The 19,939-nt window shown below is 39.0% G+C and overlaps 1 protein-coding gene across 1 annotated transcript; it reads right to left on the bottom strand.

The window, feature by feature from the left end:
* Window positions 1–11,101: 11,101 nt before the first annotated feature.
* Window positions 11,102–19,704, bottom strand: tmem147 (transmembrane protein 147). Its single transcript, XM_085290979.1, has 8 exons — window positions 19,570–19,704; window positions 18,799–18,901; window positions 17,655–17,724; window positions 17,497–17,562; window positions 17,226–17,362; window positions 16,160–16,244; window positions 15,814–15,935; window positions 11,102–11,963 (listed from the first exon to the last, which is right to left on the bottom strand). The coding sequence occupies exons 2-8, from the start codon at window positions 18,873–18,875 to the stop codon at window positions 11,843–11,845; spliced, it is 678 nt and encodes a 225-aa protein (XP_085147105.1). The 5' UTR covers window positions 18,876–18,901; window positions 19,570–19,704; the 3' UTR covers window positions 11,102–11,842.
* Window positions 19,705–19,939: the final 235 nt, after the last annotated feature.

The raw sequence follows: 19,939 nt of genomic DNA, 5'->3' as shown, positions 1-19,939 counted from the left end.
AACTTGACCACGATTCTTTTTTTTTAAGACACTAAAGATCAAAGCCCATGGTATTCATGTCCATGATGAGCGTATGTACCTTATGACCACAAGTGTATCTTTCTACAAATCCAGTCAACCAATCATGCAGCTGTGAAGTATTTTAAGCTTTTACTGTTATTATTGTGAGATTGCACTAATGAAAGCTAAAATCAACACGTAAAACTCTTAACTAGAAAACTAGCATGTAAAACACCAACTAATCCATTTAAAATATTTAATGAAATCCTTCTAATAGTATAATAAATATTCAGTTCAGGTTTGCAGGTTGACTGGGTGGCAGGAAAGGTGCATCCTGGAAAGATCATCATTCTATAGCAGGATTAGCAAAGAGAGATAGCCACCTATGGGCAACTTAAAATCACCAATTAACCCAACTACACTAACTGGATGTCTTTGGCACGAGAGAGAAAGCTGGAGTATCTGGATAGAAGCAATACAAACAAGGACGAAAACGCAACACGCTGGATTTCAACCAAGGACCTTCTTGCTGAAAGTCAAAAGTGCTAACCACTACCACTCAACCCCTCTCATTTCACAAAAAAAAACCCAAAAATCTGTGGTATAGTGATGTGCGGATCGATACTGAAATATCGATTCCTCCGATACCAGTCATTTATGTTCTTGAATCAATTCTCATATTAAAATATCGATATTTTAGTAATTTAGGGTAAATTTGTAGTTTATCATTAACAGGAACACAGTGGAAAGAAACTATATCATTTGGATTGTCTACATTGGAAGGAACTACTTCCTCTTCTGCCTTTCATAGTCATATGCGAAATATGGCTGTATAAATGTGTTGCAGCCCCTTGGCATGGCACTCACAACAATGGCTGAGCGTGAATGGAGTCATGTGTGGACGTATTTTACCTCCACAAACAGCCGAGACGTGGTTTGTGATACATGTGGCAAGAAAGTGAGGTGTTGTGGCCACTGTTATGGCCCTGTCCATAATCTGTTTTGGTGGCTGTTGTTGTCTGTGCCTTTAAGTCTTTGCAGGTCCCGGAGTGGATGAGCTGACGGCTGCTGATTGGTCCCCTGGCCATGTGATCTTCTTCAAATCCCTCACCAGCAGTTGTCCCGGGGCAGCCACTGACAGCAGCAGCAGACCTGACCCTGGCCTTCAAAACTTGAGATTTTTGTGCTTGTGATTTGTGCGGCTTTTCTGAGTTTTGTATATAGTGTGTATATTAGCTTTCATTGTACATAGCACATTGTAAATAGCACTGCAACAGAAGGGGTGAGCTGCCGTATTGTTTTTCCTTGCACTGTTTTCTCCTGTTTATTTCAGTTAGGGAGTTAGGTGTAGCGCTTGTCTTTTGTTTGATGTTTGATTTCACATAGGGTTTTAGATAGCACCTCCTCCTGACTTAGCTTGTTTTGTTTGTTATTTTGGCCTTTGTTCACCCTGGAGCTTCATTTTTGCAGTGTAGATAATAAAACACGATTCACTAAGGAATTGGTTTCCCTCTGTGTATGGTTTTGGGGACCAGGGCGGGGCAGTCTTTTCAAACTTATGTTGCGTTCCTGTACCCCTAGACTGGGGCGTAACACCACACCACTAACCTCGTCAAACACCTCAGGGTAAATCATATCACAGAATATGACGTCTGTTAAGGTTCAAATATCCTTTCCAACGGTCCAACCGTACGTCTCTCGCGGAGTCCTTTAGTGCTGCAGACAGGCAACATGTTCAAATTGCGCACAACTTCATTTTTTTTATTTCTATATGATGAATTCTGCATTATTAAGTGATAAGAACAAGTAATCTGATATCCTGTAATCATTATGACGCTATAATTTGAGATACAATAAAAGATACAATAAATAAAATACGTTTTTGTACAAAGTATCGGTATCGGATCAGTAACGTCGATACCACCCTGAATTTTACTTGGTATTGGATCGGAAAGGAAATCAGTGGTATCGCACATCACTACTGTGGTACTGGATTTGGTCACAATACAGGAGTCATTTTAAGTACGTCTTTGCATCAGTACACATGCCCATCACACAGAACCACCTATTTACCCCTTTTCTTATCAATGGCACTTATGTACAGTGGAAACATAATAGTATTAACACCTTTAAATATCTTTTTAAAGATGGCACTTTCTTAACTTAAAGACCTCTCTTCAGAAACAAATCTTTCGGCTGCCCATCTATTTCATTATTTTTAGGCACAGCATCCAAGCTTCCAGATGTCCAACCGTGGGAGGAATAATTGTCCCTTAAGCCCAATAAGAAATGAATTATATCTGTAATATATAAACAACTCATGGATTTAGATGTCCATTTGGTGGTTATTATTAGGAGGGCTTGGAGTGGGAGTTAGGAATAATCTTTTTGGATCAGCAGTGGGAGAAAGCAGTATCCAATGTCTGTTATAGTACGTCCTGTGCTAGGCAGTGTTGGGTAAGTTACTTTAAAATAGTAACTTAGTTACATTACTAGTTACTTCTATCAAAAGTAACTCAGTTACTTCAAGTTACTCATTACTTTCAGAGTAACTAGTTACTAGGGAAAGTAACTTTGGTTTTACTCAGAATTCTCTTATTAATGTGTTGCTTCCATAACTTTGCCAGTCTTCTAGCTTGCTTATTGCCAGAAGTGCACTGTGCCACTTACCAATAGAAAGGAAAAAAATAATGTGCACATTTCCACGAGAGAAATCCCACGCCTGGACCGTCGTTGACCGCCGCATGATTCTAGCCTGCTTTTTACATCCAACACAAAAACTGCAGTCGTAGTGCTTTCGATTGTACTCAGAACTCGGAAATTCTGCCTTCTGAATAGGAAGATGTAGGTAACACCAGACTGCAGATGAACTGTATACGGGGCTGGACTGGGACAAAAAAAAAATCGTCCCGGGGAATTTGACTACGGCCCATCATTATAGGAAAAATCATAAAGACTTTGAATGAAAACAAACACTGTTGTGACAGTGATGTACACTGTCTTGATGGTATATATGCATCAATCTATCAATTGTTTGTTGTAAGACTCAGATAATTATTTTTTTAAAAGCTAGACATTTTAAATGAGAATAAGAAAGAAAAGTATTTCCTTGTGCCCCCCTCTCCCTGTTAATGCCCTACCTGGGCCCCTGACAAAACTTTGCTAGATCCGCCCCTGCACAGTTACCAGCTGTGAGCTACTTAGAAAAGGATCCTGGTGTTATTTGTCTCTCAGAAACAGTTCATAACTTCCCTTCAACTCATTCATGTCACCTAAAAGGTAAACCTGTTTCTCCATCACCTGTTCGGCTGTGATGATTCAGTAAGGACATCTCCTGGTTTCATCTTCATGTTTCCCTCTCACCAGATAACCAAACCGATATCATGACCAGCAGCTTTTACGGCCCTGGCTCCAGCAAACATCAGCTGATACTAGAACGTAATATTAAATAAATTCTAACATCAGCTGATCAAGCTTAAACGTGCTGCTGTTGTTTAGCGCGACATCCTCTGGTTTCCTCTTTCTGGCGCAAAGTGGGCGATAAATAAACAAGAGAGAAAAGCCGATCAGCTGATCACTGATCAGTTTTGTGATTGAAGTAGAAACAGGAGAGGGAGGGTGAGAGGATGAGAGAAGAAGAGGCAGCTGTGCAGCGTAAACACAGAATAACTCCAGCTGTGTGTCTTTGTCATTGTAGCTGAAGTCCAGGACAAACTGTTCCTTTTCACCTCAATACGAAACGCGTAATATTTTCTCTGAATACCAGACGATTCCGTTTTTTACGGGACAGTTGGCAACTCTAATAATTAACCTTATGAACAAAATAAAGTTCAACATCAGTAACATCATAGCACCCACCCAGCTGTATAGAAACTCCATCATGCTAGCTAGTACGCAGTACGAAAAAGTCAGCACAACGAAAATAAACTCCACCTAAACTTGGTTCATATCTGACTCAGATAGACTGCAGGTCATAACTTCTTACCTGAAGTTCAGTTCACCTGACACTCTCGGACCAGCGGCCACTTCGGGTCTCTCCTCTTGCCTCCCTTTTCCTTCATCCACCTGCTGGCTTCCACCACTTGCTAATGTTATTGAATCTGTGGAAGCTCCGCGATAGCCACCACACGAAGTAACGAATAACGAGCCTATCTAAATCCCAGTAACGAGTAACGCGTTCCTGGTTTTGGCATAATAACTAGTTACCGTGCTCGTTACCACAATAATAACGTAGTTACTGTAACGCGTTATTAAGTAACGCGTTAGTCCCAACACTGGTGCTAGGTTACAACTTATTCAAGGTATTGTACAGGGTTTACTATTCGAAATCTCGCGTGTCCGAGATCTACCCACAAGTGGTGGATCAGTGTGAGAGATGTCATGCCACCCCATGTGACCTGAGTCACATGTTCTTTCTGTGCCCAAGACTCCATGACTTCTGGAGCCATTATTTAGTTATTCTGTCCAAGACTCTTGGGACCCAGGTCAGAATGAACCCTTTTTTGGCTATTTTTGGGCTTCCAGTTAATACTGGTCTAACTACTCCTACACACCTCAAAATATTAGCCTTTACATCACTTTTGGCTAAACTGGGCAGCATCACCTCATCCCCCATCACACTGAACACTGGTGCTCCACAGGGGTGTGTACTGAGCCCTCTCCTGTACTCACTCTACACCTGCACGGCCACTAGAAACTCTAACATCATTGTAAAGTTTGCAGACGACACTACAGTGGTGGGTCTTATCACCAACGGTGATGAGACGGCCTACAGGGAGGAGGTCAGCGCCCTGACCCACTGGTGTCAAGACAACCATCTCACCTTCAACGTTGCAAAGACAAAGGAGTTGATAGTGGACTTCCGGAGGTGCAGAGAAGTACACACCCCCATCACCATCAACGGCGCTGCTGTGGAGAGAGTGAGCAGCTTCCGGTTCCTTGAGGTACATCTGGCTGAGGATCTTGCGTGGTCAGTACACACAAACAAAACAGTGAAGAAGGCGCAGCAGCGCCTCTTCTTTCTCAGGAGACTGAAAAGATTCGGCATGAGCCCCCGCATCCTGAGGACCTTCTATCGCTGTGCCATTGAGAGCATCCTCACTGGATGCATCACCACCTGGTACGGCAACAGCACCGCACTACTCTCTGGAGAGTAGTGCGGTGCTCTGAACGGATAATTGGAGGTGAGCTTCCCTCCCTCCAGGACATCTACAGGAAGCGGTGCCTGAGGAAAGCGGGGAGGATCATCAAGGACTCCAGTCACCCCAGCCATAAACTGTTCAGACTACTTCCATCAGGAAGGAGGTTCTGCAGTATCCGGTCCCGTACCAGCAGACTGAGAGACAGCTTTTTCCACCAGGCCATCAGACTGCTGAACACTTCATAGACACCTCACCTTCACTACTGGAACTTCAACATTATGCACTCCATACTGTATATAAATGCCACTTGTTTTGCACAATATCCAACTACCAACCTCTGTATATTTTATATATTTATTTTATTTTACTCTATTTAATTTGTAAAATATGTATACACACACACACACACACATATATGCACACACACACACACACGTAGATATACATATTTAGTATACACATTCAGTAATATGTACTGTACCAGTGTACCTGCGCATGTGATGTGACAATAAAAGTGATTTGATTTGATTTGATTTGACCAGGGGTCTGCAACCTTTAACACCCAAAGAGCCACTTGGACCCGGTTTCCACGCAAAAGAAAACACTGGGAGCCGCAAATACTTTTTGAAATCTAAAATGAAGATAACACTGTATATATATATATATATTTTTACCTTTATGCTTTGTGTGAACAACTAAAGTAAGTAAGTAAAGTTTATTTATTAAGCGCTTTTCACAGACAGGCAGTCACAAAGCGCTGTACACAAATATTAAAATAAACAATACAATCAATAAACATTATACACAATGTAAAAGATCAAATGTAAATAATGTAAAGAATATAAAATACGTAGATCAACAAAAGGCTTGTTTGAACAGAATAGTTTTTAACTGCTTTTTAAAAGAATCCACAGAGCAACTAAAGTGTGTTGCTTATGAAATCCATGAAGTGCTACATTTTATTCATGTAAATAACTACGGTGGCCCCTAGAGACAAAGCACGTAAAAACTCCAAAACACTTGCAAACTCCAAAACACAATGTGGCCCTCAAATGCGTCCTTAATTTCCCTGAATTTTAAGGATGGGTCGGTGTAGCCTTCATGGCCCAACATATCCCAGATTTCATAGCGTGGCGGTAGTGTGGATAATTTTGCCGAAAAAAACAGCGGAAACGGAGCCGCCGAAGAGTAAACTTTCAGAAGTAAGTACTGAATATTATGTCACTTATTTGTGCGCGAATGTTTTTATAATGAAGAACATTAAAACATTACTGTTGGCCACATGTCGGGAAAGTTATGTGACATTAGCGATGTTTGTACTAACTTGTTTTTAAAGCCTTTACTTCAAAATATACGCCGTTCAATAGTTGACTTTAATCTTACAGAGAATGTGATGATTTTATGTATAATTAAAGTCAGTCATATATCCACAAACACAACAAGCTGAAAGTCAGTGATGCTGCTCGGTTTGCAGTCATGAATATCACGGCACAAGCAGGATTCACTGCACTGTTAATGTTAGCTATGTTATATTGCTGCCTCTGTTCGGTGGTGTCGAGCTAAACGGACTTTAACGTGTGTTTGAACGAGCTGGCGGTTCACTCGTTACGCTGAAAGAAAGATGCTTTAATCACAGGAGTCACACATGTGTCCACTGTACCATCTGGGAACTCTTCTTGTTTCGTAATAACACAATCCTCCTTCTTTTGTGCTGTTTTGTAGCAGTGTATACACCTGAGACTGTCACCTGTCTGTCTGTCCTGCACTCTCTCTCTGTTTCTTTCTCTCTGATTGTGTAATAAAAGTATGAACATGTATTTATAAGTGACACTTGTGTTTGAATCCTGCAGCTTATCACACATTTGATTTCCATATGTGACGACTGCAAGTGTCCAGAGTGAGGACAGACTGAGGGACCCACTGCTGCATATCATCTGTGAGGCTTTGCACCCCTGATGATCCACCAGGACAAACTCAGCAGTGTGTGAGGAAGAAGAGGAGGAAGAGCCAGCAGCAGCTGACAGATGGAGAGAATAGACAGACTGTTCCCTGTTTGTGAAGGACTGCTAGAAAAGTTTAAAATAACTAATTGTCTGTCCTGAATCAGTCTTATTAGGTAATGGTCAAATAATTTGATCATTCCAGTGTTTTCAGTGTGGGAGAAAGTACTCAGGGCCTTCAAGTGAAACACTATGAAAGGCAGCAACAAGTTTAATGTTCAGAAACCTAAAGTATGTATCAGCAGCAGAATGGAGCTAAAAACAAATGTTTGTTTCAGTTCTATGAAGCTTTGAGTATTTTGGATTAGTAGCACTGCTGTGTTTGTTGCATCATATTGCTGTAATTGTTTATATGCTTTATATATTCTGAGGTAAGTTGATCTAGTGTTACATCATATTCTATAAGGATGTTATGTGTTTGTATACTTTCTGCCCAGTTTGACCCATTTAGCAGAAGTCAGCCTGTTTAAGGCTCTGATATCTATTCTGTATGACTTAAAGCAGTTATGACATGGTCTGATTTTCTCACCCAATAAAGGAATATTTCATATATCAGTCTACTCTTCATTTTATCAGAAACAGTTATCACAGCTTGTACATTTTCTTTTTATAAATATATGTAAGCAATGAGCCAAATTTAGTAATGCCAACATACTGAAGGAACAACATTTGTCTCTTATATATGATACACCTATATATGCACTGTCAAAGATACTTGTCTTTGAGTGAAGATTTAAGGTGATAAGACATAAATAACTGCAACTTGAATCTGTACTGAAGCTCAGTATTTGACAGAGTTCATGTTCACTGCTGTAATAGCTAATAATGATTAATATAATAACTATAATATTGGCCATATTATATTTACATTACCAAAGTGATATGACTTTAGTCTCATGAACAACATTAGCTAATTGTTATTTACTAACTAATCTTAAATGACTGTTCAGTACAGAAATGAAGCCCAAAAATCATGTTTTACTGTCCTGTGGTCTCAGCCTCAGATACTTATCAAATCACACAAAGCTCTTGTAGAAACAAACAAACAAATGAACAAAACATGTTCTCCCTCATTTCTGTCAAACAAAGTTGTATGACACGTTTCCAGCGGTTAGTATCATGGTTGCTAGGCAACCTGGGAAGCACGACGGAGACTAGACCGTCCCATACAGACAAACTTGCCGTTTATTTTGCACTTCGTTGTGTTTTGGAATTTACATGTGCTTTGGGGTTTGCATGTGTTTTGGAGTTTGTACTGCTTTGTCTCTAGGGGCCACCGTAAATAACACATTTTGAACTCTTAAAGAAATATAACAAAAGGAAAGACACCCAGCTTAACTAAAATGATCCATGTAGCAAACAAAACTGTTGTGAGCCGCCACCCTTATATCGTCTTTGGGCTTTTGGAGCCTTGACCTGACTTTTAAAAAATAATTGAAAAAAAAGCACTATGCTGCTAAAAAAAAAATATATATATAGATATTTGCAAAATTCTGCCTAAATATGTATTTACCTGGTTAATGTGTGTGGCGGGGCGTGGTCTGGAGCGCCGCTGCAGGGGAGGCGGACGCACCTGAGCGGGACCCGCAATCACGCCTCGCTGCCTTAAAGTCTGTGCTCTCTCTGCTGTTGAAAAGCTACAGCCGGCTGTATGCGTACAGCAATCGTGTGTGAAAAGCGGTGGGGCTTTCATCTTTAAGCAGGACTGTAAGCTGTCATCTGTGGGGTGTGAGCTGTGTTTGTTTTTAACATAGTTCACAGTGGAGAATGGCTGCTGACATAATGTGGATCCGAAGATCCATAATTGGCCTACCTGGGGTTGAAAGTCTCGATAAATGCACGCAGAGGCGGAGCCAGACATTTGAAACACCCAGGGCTTAGCCCTAAAGGGTAGTATGCATGTGGGATTTTTTTTTTTTTTTTTTTGAGGGGGGGGGGGGGGGGGGGGGGAGTTAGAAATGACTGAAAGATTAATAGGCTCTGTTTTGAGTTTTGTTCAAAAAAGAATGGCTTCATATAGGAAAAATATATATCACATATGCAGGACACCTTAAACTAGTTTTTTAATTAAGCAGCAAGGCAGAACAATGTCGGGGCTGTATCAAGACAGGCGGACTAAACCCCAATTCAACCAGACCCAGAACTGATCCAGAACTAAAACAGGACTACAACAGTTCAAAATCAGGACTACTGAGGATTTAACAAAGACAGAACCAGAATCAGAACTAGATGATAGCAGCACTAAAAATCATCATAGACCTGCACTACACTTATTTTTTTAAAATTCTACCAAAGTCCACTATTTAGATTGAGAAAAGTTTATATAATTATTTAGCCTTGTTGTGCAAACAAGCCTGTATAACTTAATAGAGTTTGAAACGTAACAAACCTAAAAAGAAACACTAGGTACGAGATACATGAGTACCTATAATACGGTGATACTTTTGGTAAACAACCATTTGACTAACATGTGTGTCTCACCTGCTCTTGTTCCATCTCTGTTCTGTCCTCATTCTCCATCTCCCACTCTGTTCCTCTCTCTCTCTCTTTGTGCTGACAATCATCAAATATACAGTTGAAACCAGATATTTACAAACTCTTCAGATAAAAACACTTTTTTAATTGTAACATCAAATCAGACTAAATATTTTTTTTTAGATTGATAAATATAAAAAACATATTTGTTAACTTTAAGAGTAAAGAGAGAAACTATCTGTATTTCTTAATTGTAAATGGCACCAAATTGTATTCAAACTGAGCCACACTTATGGAGCTCCACGATTCTTTTCCTGGTGTTTTGGTTGACATCTCTTGATTTTCCCATGTCAAAGAAACAGGCTCTGTGTTTTGCCTTATATGCATCCACAGGTGTGCCACCAATTTACTCACATGGACTCTACTAACCTATCAGAAGCTTCTTCAGCTCAGAATGGAATCGTCTGCAGTTTTCTTAATAATTAACAATAAACTTAGTGTACATGGACTCCTAAATTTGATCAAAGTGATAAAAAATAGACAGCTCTGTCTCTCTTTATTCTGACATTTAACTAATTCAAAATATATTTCAATATTTATCTAAAACAAAAGTTTACTCTAAATTGATGTTGTACAGTAAAAATGTTTTATGTTTTCTCCCTAAAGTGTATGTAAATATCTGGTTACAAATGTGAATATCCTGCTGTGTACTGAAATCCCTCTTGTTTTGCATAGAAATATACTGAACAACTTACAAAGCATAATATATAAAATACTACCTGAGTTTTTTCTTTGAAAGAACCCTCTAATGTCCATTCTTATATTTCAGTACATAACTGAAACCGATTTAGTCGGGGAGGGTACTGAAAATATGGAATAAACACACGTAAGCTAAGACTCTCTAAAAAAAATAGCATTTGTTCGGCTTTTCATTTCGCCATTTGTTGATTCACTTGAACAGCAAGTAACGTAATATGGGTCAAGTGATCAGTTTCATATCAATCTTTCGTGATGCACTGTCATATTTACATTATTTGTACGGTACTAATGATTTGCTTTGGTACCTGGTCAAACTTAAGCTCTCCTTAGTATGGCTGGCTCCGTTTCTCTAACAGCGCACTCGCAGGCAGCAGCTGCCCCGCCCTCTCGCTCAGTCGCTTAGTTTATCACCCCCCCCCCCTTTTAATGAATTTTTTAAAACTGTATTTTTTTTTAACGTGTGTGCGGGGAACAGCTTGTATTGTAACTGTGAACGAATAATGTATATTCCTCTTTCTCAATAAAACTATTTTTAAAAAAAAAACAAACCCAAAAAGTGGTAACCACGGCACCCACCGTGCTGGTCATGAACAAATTCAATTAAAAAGATGAAAAACAGAAAATGAGAGTTACTCTAAAGTGATTTTTAACCCCAGATGATCGGTTAATGCCTGCAAAGCCCAAAGTGTGAATCTTTGAATACAAAAGAAACCAAGGAAACAATGCTTAGATTGTTTTCTTGAGATAGCTGCAACTGTGCTTTATTAAAAACAAATTAGGCTGATTGTTAAAGGACAGTTGAGAGAAAGAATACAAAGACATTTATTCATGTCAAAATCATACAAAGACATTTATTCATGTCAAAATCACAGAACCTGTCATTAATTTTACAACAAGGCATTTCTGATTTTTTATTTAGACCTCAAGTCTTTTCAATAATTAGAAAAAAAAAGTCCTAGAATGCATGTTTTTACTACTTTTATACAAACAAAAAGACACATGTGGGCAAACAAACTACTGATGTCATTTATTTGTTATATATTAAACTTCTTACGTTGAGCATTAATGCTGGAAAACATTTAAAACTAAATATGCTGTTAACCAAGTCTTGATTCATTTGATATAAAAGTCACATTTCCATGAAACCAACACAGCTTAGGTAAGCCAATCGTATTACAGAAGCCTTCTGATGTCACCACCGCAGCTCTGCAGCTTCAACAGATGGACTGAAAGCACACACAGTTTTTAACAATGGGTTCATCACAATAAACTGGGAGCACTGGTAAGTGTTCCAGGCAGACCTGCCCAACTTCTGCTCAATATCAACTGTAGTTTTTCAGCCATCTTGAATGTTGTATGGTGACAGCAAGACTGATGTGGTGTCAGCTCCTGATTCAGGACAACCCCGGTCCTATCAGGACCAGAAAGACTGTCAAAGGCTTTGGCCCGGTGGGGGGTTAGGGTTATTTAGTTGGAGTGAACCAGAGTGACAAAGAGGAAAAGTGAGCACAGAGAGATGGCCCCAGTCAGCACGGCTTTCACCAGCAACACTGTCCAGCTGCCCAACAGGAAGACATGAACGAACAACCTGAAGACAAAACCAGGGAAAATGTGTGTAAGTTTCAAATTAAAAGAGCAAAACAACACTGCTCAAACACACAGAGGGATAATTAGTATATTCAAAACATTTATTCAAACTCTGACCCCATTTTCTACTCACTCCACTCACACCAACAGAACAAGAAACTTTTCTTTGCAAGAGTTTCTAAAGATGCCAAACTGTGAAGTCATTCATTGGAGAATTTAGCACTTATGGTGCACAACATGCAAGTTAGCAATTCTTCCAATTACCTGCAAATTATGTCCTTTATATATAAAAATATTAGGTCATATACTTGTCCAGTGTTGTACTGCCATCTTGTGCTTCACAAAGGCTTTCTCAATACTTGAAATGTGCAATTCACTTGTATTTTTATCTTTATTCCTATTTATTCTATTTATCCCCTTCGTCTATTTTTATATATATATATATATATATATATATATATATATATATATGTGTGTGTGTGTGTGTGTATATATATATATATATATATAATATTCTGTAACTGTAACTTTTGTCGGTGCTGTGCTTTTGGAAACCGAATTTCCCAGAGGAACCCACCCGAGGGATTATTAATAAAGTTTTATCTTAGCTTATCTTATCTTCTGCTGCCACATCTTTAAATAATTTCTCTTCATTTAAAGTGTATTTAAGTCCACAAATCCTGCAGTTGTACTGCAACAATTTTTCACTTATTTTAACCAGTAAAAATTATGGAAACAGATCATTTTGATTCCGGAACCATATTTCTATTAGTAATTATGTCTCCAATTTTAAAAAAAGAAAAAGAAAAGATATTTCTAAATATGTTTTACTTTGTTTTTTAATGGAAAACTTAGGAAGCTATGTATAAGTTTGAGAGTGTAGCTCCACTCCATGCTTTGTTTTCTCAAAAATGTCTCATTATTATCGTACTTTCTGGACAATAGAGCGCACCTGTATATAAGCCGCATCCGCTCTATTTTTAAAAAATTAAAAAAAAAAAAAGATATACAAGCCGCACCCAGCTATAAGCCGCAGATATCTATGATGAAAAAATAGATATTTACTGCATGTACAGAACAATCTTGTAGTGCAAATGTACAAGTATGTACCTGAACAGATTCTTTCCGAACAATGCCTTTTAACACGGCAGCAACTTTGCTGATTAAAACGTAACAGAACCAAGAGAAAATAACCGCTATTTATTTACCTCCATTTTTCCTGTATTTGAAACCACATGTCACTTTAATCATCTTCGCTGAAACCCATGAAGTAGTCTTCTTCAGTGTCGGAGTTGAACAGGCTCAGAAGCGCTTCATCACATCTGTCTCCATCAGTCTCGCTCTCCGTGTCACTGTCATCCTCCGGTGAAGTTGGCTCTGAAGGTGCGCCACTCTCTTCGCGCAGCAGTCCAGCCTTTCGGAACCCATTGGTGATGGTGGATTCTTTCACAGCACTCCACGCTGTTAGGATCCACTGACAGACATCAGAAAAGGATGCTTTTCGCATGCGGCCAGTTTTTGTGAATGACTTTTCACCGCTTGTCATCCAAGTCTCCCACTCAACCCGTAGTGCAGCTTTAAATGCCCGATTTACACTGATGTCAAGTGGCTGCAAAAACTTTGTTGTACCTCCAGGAATCACAGCTGGAATGGAGTTTGTTTTCTTGATCGCTGCTTTCACAGAATCTGTGATGTGGGCCCTCATGCTATCCAAAACAAGCAGTGCTTTTTTCCGATGAAAAAATCCTCCCGGGCGCTTCCCCATAGCACTCCGTTAACCATTCCTTCATTAGACCTTCTATCATCCACCCTTTGGTGTTAACTTTGACCACTATGCCTTTCGGGAGTTGTTCTTTCGGCATAGTTATGCGCTTAAAAATCACCATTGGTGGAAGTTTTTGTCCGGATGCCGTGCATGCCAGAACGCAGGTGAAGTGCGTCCTCTCATGGCCTGTTGTTTTCAACAACACGGATGATGCACCTGTCTTGTTAACGGTCCTAGTCAGAGGCAGATCAAATGTTAAAGGTACTTCATCCATATTGATTATATCGTCTGGTCCGATGGAGTTTTCTTGTATCTTTTTTTCAACGAATTTGTGGAAGTTTTCAACTTTTTCCTGATAGTCAGGGGGGAGTTGCTGACAGAGAGTGGTCCGTGCCCTGACGGACAGGTTTTTACGTTTCATAAATCTGAAACACCATGACGGCCCACCTTTGAAATCTTTAATATTCATTTCGCGGGCGATTGTTTTGGCTTTCAGTCGGATCTGTACAGTGGATACACCTCGGCCACCTGCTCTCAGTGTCTTCACCCATTCCTCCAGGACATTTTCAAGTTCAGGCCACCTGCTTTTATGTCCTCTGAAAGCTTTTCTCGACTTTTGGCATTGCATGAGCTCTTCCCGCTGCCGCCTCCAACGTCTCACCATAGACTCATTGACGCTAAGCTTGCATGCAGCAGCACGGTTTCCCTCCTGGATAGCAAGATCGATGGCCTTCAACTTAAAACTTGCATCATACGAACTTCTTCGTGTGGTTTCCATGATGAAGGGGCGAGGATTTGAAAATAATTACCAGTTGGTAATTTGTTGTGCGTGTTCTATCTGCTAAAGAAAAAGTAGTGTATTCTTCTTTGCATTGATTTTTCATCTATCTTGTTTTTTATTCTAATTCTGGTTAGAGTCCCCCTAGTGGTGGAAGAAAAATCCACAGAATAGCCGCACCTTTGTATAAGCCTCATGGCTCAAAACCTAGGGAAAAAGTAGCGGCTTATGGTCCAGAAAGTACGGTATATGAATCCCATGAACTCAACAGCAGATCAATCCCAAAAACTAATTTCAAACAATAAAGCAACAGTTTATCGAGTCAAAAATATTTTTTCCTAAAAGCTATTTCAGGTATTTTTTACAGACTTTTTATTTTATGATTTTACGAACATTATTTGTAATAATTTTTAAAATTGATAAATATTACAGGCTTTGTGCTGATGCCTTTCATGAATCCTACACCTCCTAGATTTATATTGTTGGAGCATCACTGGTGGACTAATGCACTCCCACCTAAGTTGGACGTTTGGCTTTGATGTAAAATCAGAGTTACAAATATAACTAGGGTTCTATGCATTCTGGATAACTGCTGCAGGCAATGTGAAACACCTGGACAGTCACTGCACCCAACTGCGTCTCCTGTCATTTTGTCACGACTCTGAGTAACAGAGTGCAGAGAGTTGTGATCTATGAAGCCTCTGGGAGAGAAAAAATGAGCTCCAACTGAAGGATCGAGGCTACTGGCACAGGTGGTAAGCACTGCAGCTAGCTAATGGTAACAACATACACAGTATGCGCTTAAAGGTGAAACAATGAAAAGGAGATGACTGCTGGCTGCTGCTCTTCCCCTGCACCCAGGTTGCACATGTAACTTTGTAGTACCTGCATGCACAGAGGTACCACAACAGAAACAGTCTGTTGGTACCTCTGTGCATGCACATGATGGACATCCAGGTACCCCAGACAATCTCTGTTGCATTAAATGAAGTACCGAAGCAAAAAATTTGCATCAGGGATTTTTTTGTATTCGAGTTATTCAAGTTACTCAAATTGTTGCAAGTGTGATCTGATATCCTTCTGTCGATGCTGTTCCTACATCTTCATAACAATGTTAGTCCAGGATACAACATATTACTGTACATACAGTAATATGCTTGCTACACCCACACAGGGCAGATAAATGTTAAATATATTATTGTAGGTAAAAAATGACTTTAATGTGGTAAAAATACAATAATTCTTATATTGTGTAAGCCTATATAATATAAGAATGGTAACATGAAATATGAAACATCCAAGACTTACTCCATTAAGAAGGCCTTATAGACACAGAGAGCCAGCAGCACAGTCACAGGCAGCCTGAAGCTCTTTGGAAGGTCGTATCGTGTAAACATCCATACCACTGATGCCGTAGCAATGTAATGTACCTTAATAATGTACCAGAATAAAATCACTCATATTACAACAATGGCGATAATGCCAATTATAACAGAGAAAAGAAACGCAGGAATGAAGTCGTTTAAACTTCAAATTTCTCTGAACATGCAAAGACCAAATTGTTTCTACTGTGATGTTTCTGTAAAACCGCTACAAACAAGATGAGTCACTAATGTGAAAATATTAAAAAGGGAGAAGAGCAGCAGTCACTCACCAAACTAATGTTTGAGTCAAAGCTCATCTGGATGTATTTCCAATCAAACTCAATCCCTCTGGCTCCGACCCACAGGGGAAGACACCTGAAAAGCAGGATAGTGAGTTATGGGACCTGTTTTTCATGTTTCACTCGGTGATTATATAATATGATTTTACATATATACAGTTCTTAATAAACTTAAATAGGCCACCTGTCATAAAGACAAAAGTAAATATTTTAGAAGTCTGTGAGAAACTTAAAATTGAAAATTATCGATAAGAGAAGAAACAGGTATGTTTGTTCCGCTTTTAATAGGAACAGTTGTCTTGGATATTTTTCTTTTACTTTGTAGTGAGGGAAAAGTAACAGGAAACTAATAATCAAAAAGCATGCTGCAGTAAGATATTCATTAACTGTTGCAACTTCTGTGTCCATCATGTTAATTAAGTTATCATTTACATGTTTTCTTATGTACTCCGTTAATATTCAAGGTAAATAACATTTATTTATAAAGAGCCTTTCTCAGACATGTGGCCACAAAGTAAAATTTAAAAATGAAATACTATAAAAAAAACCAATATAAAACAGGTTACGGATTTAAGTAATATTTAAAGTTATCAGCTTTAAATATTACTTAAATGTTATGTAGGATTTTTTTTTTAACTGTTGTCTGACTTAAAAACAAGGCAGCAGAAATGGCTGGTGTCATGGTGAAATGGTGTCATATACTGTGGGCAGAGAATGCATTTCATATCATTTATTTAAGTGACATCTTTCTAAAAGAAATGAGCAGGCAAAGGGATTTTAATGACTGAGCTATTTTCCTTCCCCTTAAATCCTCCCGTTATCACTGGCTCGATTAAAACCAGTTCCTCTCACAAGAACGGCACAGCCATGGTTAAGCAACACGGTTTCAGGTCCTCACGTAATGCTGCTTATGCTACAGAAAACGTCTCCTGAGCTTGTTTGAGCTTATGCAAACTTCACTGTGACAGCACTTTAATCGTGTGATCGTACATGCAGAATGAGCCCCTGTTGTGTAGATGTGTAGCACATTTTGATAAAATGAGACGTTAGTGCTAACCTCGACATCACGAGCTCTGCTGTTGCCCAGCCCATGGCAGCCACCATGATCTTGTATTCTCCTTTGCCAGCGTTGCGAGACATAACGAGATGGAGGCCTAAAAGGTCTGCCAGGTCCACTGTGGCTTTCATGAATTCCTGAAACGCAAACAAGAACATTACAGCCTAATGCTAAAGCTGGTATTCTGTATGCTTTCCTTTCTCTAATGATATACACATGACAAGAACGATTATCTTCCTTTTTGGTGTTGTTACTGTCATTAAACACTCACCCCTACAAAGTCATACGCTCCTACTCCTCCCTCCCACGTGGGAAAAAATGTGGCTAGAAACAGCATCTGAAACCCAAACTTACTTATGTTAACTTTGTGCTTTTTTTCCTGCCTCAAAAAAATATGATCCATTTTCATAACCACAAAAAATGTCTCACCTTACAAAGTTGGACAAACAGGTACGTTGCTCCAGCTTGGACACATCTCCAGAAGGCATTGTACTCCGAGCTAAACAGAGAACATTTGTTCAAGAGGGTCAAACATAAGGCCCGGGGCCAGAATAGCCCCAGCAAAAAACTCCAATTGAGCCCACTGAACAGCTTAGATTATGAACTTATTATTATGCATTTTCATACATTTAACAGCTTTCCATATCAATAAAAAAACAGCTTACCATTCATACTATACAAAAGTAATTTGTATAGTATGAATGGTATTATACAGCTCACTTGCATCTTAAGTGGGTTGGACCAGTGAAACCTCCCTTTGTGCATTTAACCTCTTAAATAGCTTAATATTTCTTTTAAAGTGCTTAAATTAAGGAATAAATGCATAATTGTACAGAAAATGTAATAGTAGCTCATAGCCTAGAATACCCTGTAATTCTAAAAGACAAAGTTTTTGTTCATTTACGCTATATAAGAACCAGTCCATTTACATTTACTGTGTCAACTTGCATCTGGCCCTCGCACCATATGTTTGACACCCCGAAATTAATTGACAAACAATTAATAGACAAAGGTTTCTGTTTTTCCACCATCTATTATATTATGTTTAAAAAACCAAACAAACAATGAGGCCACAGTTTTAAAAATAAAAAACTTCTGTAAATTAATGAAACTTATATTTTTTATAATTAGTCTTGGCAATCAACTAATAGAAATTATTCTGTAATTTTACATATTCATTATGTACTTTCACTGGTCCAGCCTGCTTAAAATCAACGTGGGCTGAATATAGCACATCATTTAAAATGAATTTGACATGCCTGAATTAGATGAACAGAGCTTTAATATATCCATGCAGTAATGGTGAGAGAAAGGGTTTACATTATGCCTTTAATGAACGTACTATGCACACTATGCAGGTCTAAGAGGATTATGTGGACCCTCTCCAAAAGCTCGAACATTTCTAAGAAGATTATTAGCAGACACTTCCCAGTCTGGCAACATATGTTACCACAAAGAAGAAGAAGAATGTGAAAGAAGGGTCTATGTGAGCCCATGTATGAGTGTGTTACTTGTAACTGCATTTAAATCTTGTACCGTCAAGCATTACTGACTGATTCACACAGACACTTACAGGCCGCTGCACTTGTAGGTTATAAAGTACGGAAAATAGGCCAGAGCAAAGCAGTTCCCAAAGTGAAAAAGTGTCATGATGTCTTGTCACAAAATGCAGCTTCCTGCAGAGAGAGAAAGAGAGAGAATGATCAAAGACTGGGGGAAACAATTGCATTAGTTTAAGTCAGTAAAACCACTTACTGTGTTAGAAAACAAGAGAAAACATCTCTTTAATTATATATGATACTATAGTGATTTAAAACACAGAAAAGCTGCTCACTCCCGCAGCAGACAAAAAGTTCGAAATAGCTCACTTACGGGTTTGAATTACTATCAGTTACAGTTTAATAATATCTGCTGTATTTACCGTCACTGGGTTTTTGGTTCATTCAGCACCATTTAAACCTTAGCCAGCGTTTACTTCTTTACTGTAAAAGTATTTTAATATCAACTCCTCACTGATGACACTGCACTGATCGCGGGAATTTAAAATGTTAAAAATTCAAAGACAGTCTGCCGTCTCTGAGTGAGTCGTTTAGCTTGTGTATTTTATATGAATATTAGCAGAGCTACAGAGTAGTGTAGGGTCCTAAAGGAAATGAATAACCAGTGCATTAGCTGGCTAAGCTACATCCCGCACACCCTGTGCGGACACACCGCGACATCCAGGTAACAAACCCTCCGGCACCTTCTTTTCCTATGTTGTGATTACGAATCTCATTTCTTTCCTTGTTTTGACGTATCAAGACTTTTTAAAGAGAAAAGGAGAACGTTACTGCGTTTTAAATACCTGACAAGCGACACACCATGTATCCAGCAGCTCTCTAGCTGAATGACAAACGGAAGTAAGCTTAGCTCCACCTCGGAATGCATCCGACAATGCTCTACTTACTGTAGGAACCTAACAATTGGTTCCGGGGGCCTTTAGCGCAAAACTATGGACTGTATGTATAAATAATCTGTGGCCCTGCTTCCTTTCTTAACCCATCTCCCTCGTGAATGATTGATTTTAATATAAGTAAATAAATCTACTTTGTTTCATTTATTGCATAAAAGGGCGTCAAAAGGCAATCCTAGCTTTGTAAGGCTCACATTTAGAAACTGCTTACGATAAAGACAACTGAACAATTCATTGGAGCCATGTTTTATTTGCAGTAACG

Source organism: Mchenga conophoros, linkage group LG11 (assembly GCF_057382185.1).
Source record: "Mchenga conophoros isolate Kocher_MC1m ecotype Shallow Benthic linkage group LG11, M_conophoros_male_GT1.1, whole genome shotgun sequence".
In the NCBI taxonomy this organism is placed as follows: Eukaryota; Metazoa; Chordata; class Actinopteri; order Cichliformes; family Cichlidae; genus Mchenga; species Mchenga conophoros.
The sequence above is the reverse complement of the archived record's forward strand: the minus strand, read 5'-3'. Positions and strand labels throughout refer to the sequence as shown.

Bases quoted from the DNA above. Each gene is read 5' to 3' on its own strand.
- tmem147 (XM_085290979.1), bottom strand. From the start codon at position 18,875: ATGACACTTTTTCACTTTGGGAACTGCTTTGCTCTGGCCTATTTTCCG. The intron at 17,563-17,654 runs GTGAGACATTTT...TTTGGGTTTCAG, and splicing joins TGTTTGTCCAACTTTGTAAG to ATGCTGTTTCTAGCCACATT. The intron at 17,363-17,496 runs GTGAGTGTTTAA...TTTGCGTTTCAG, and splicing joins GAGCGTATGACTTTGTAGGG to GAATTCATGAAAGCCACAGT.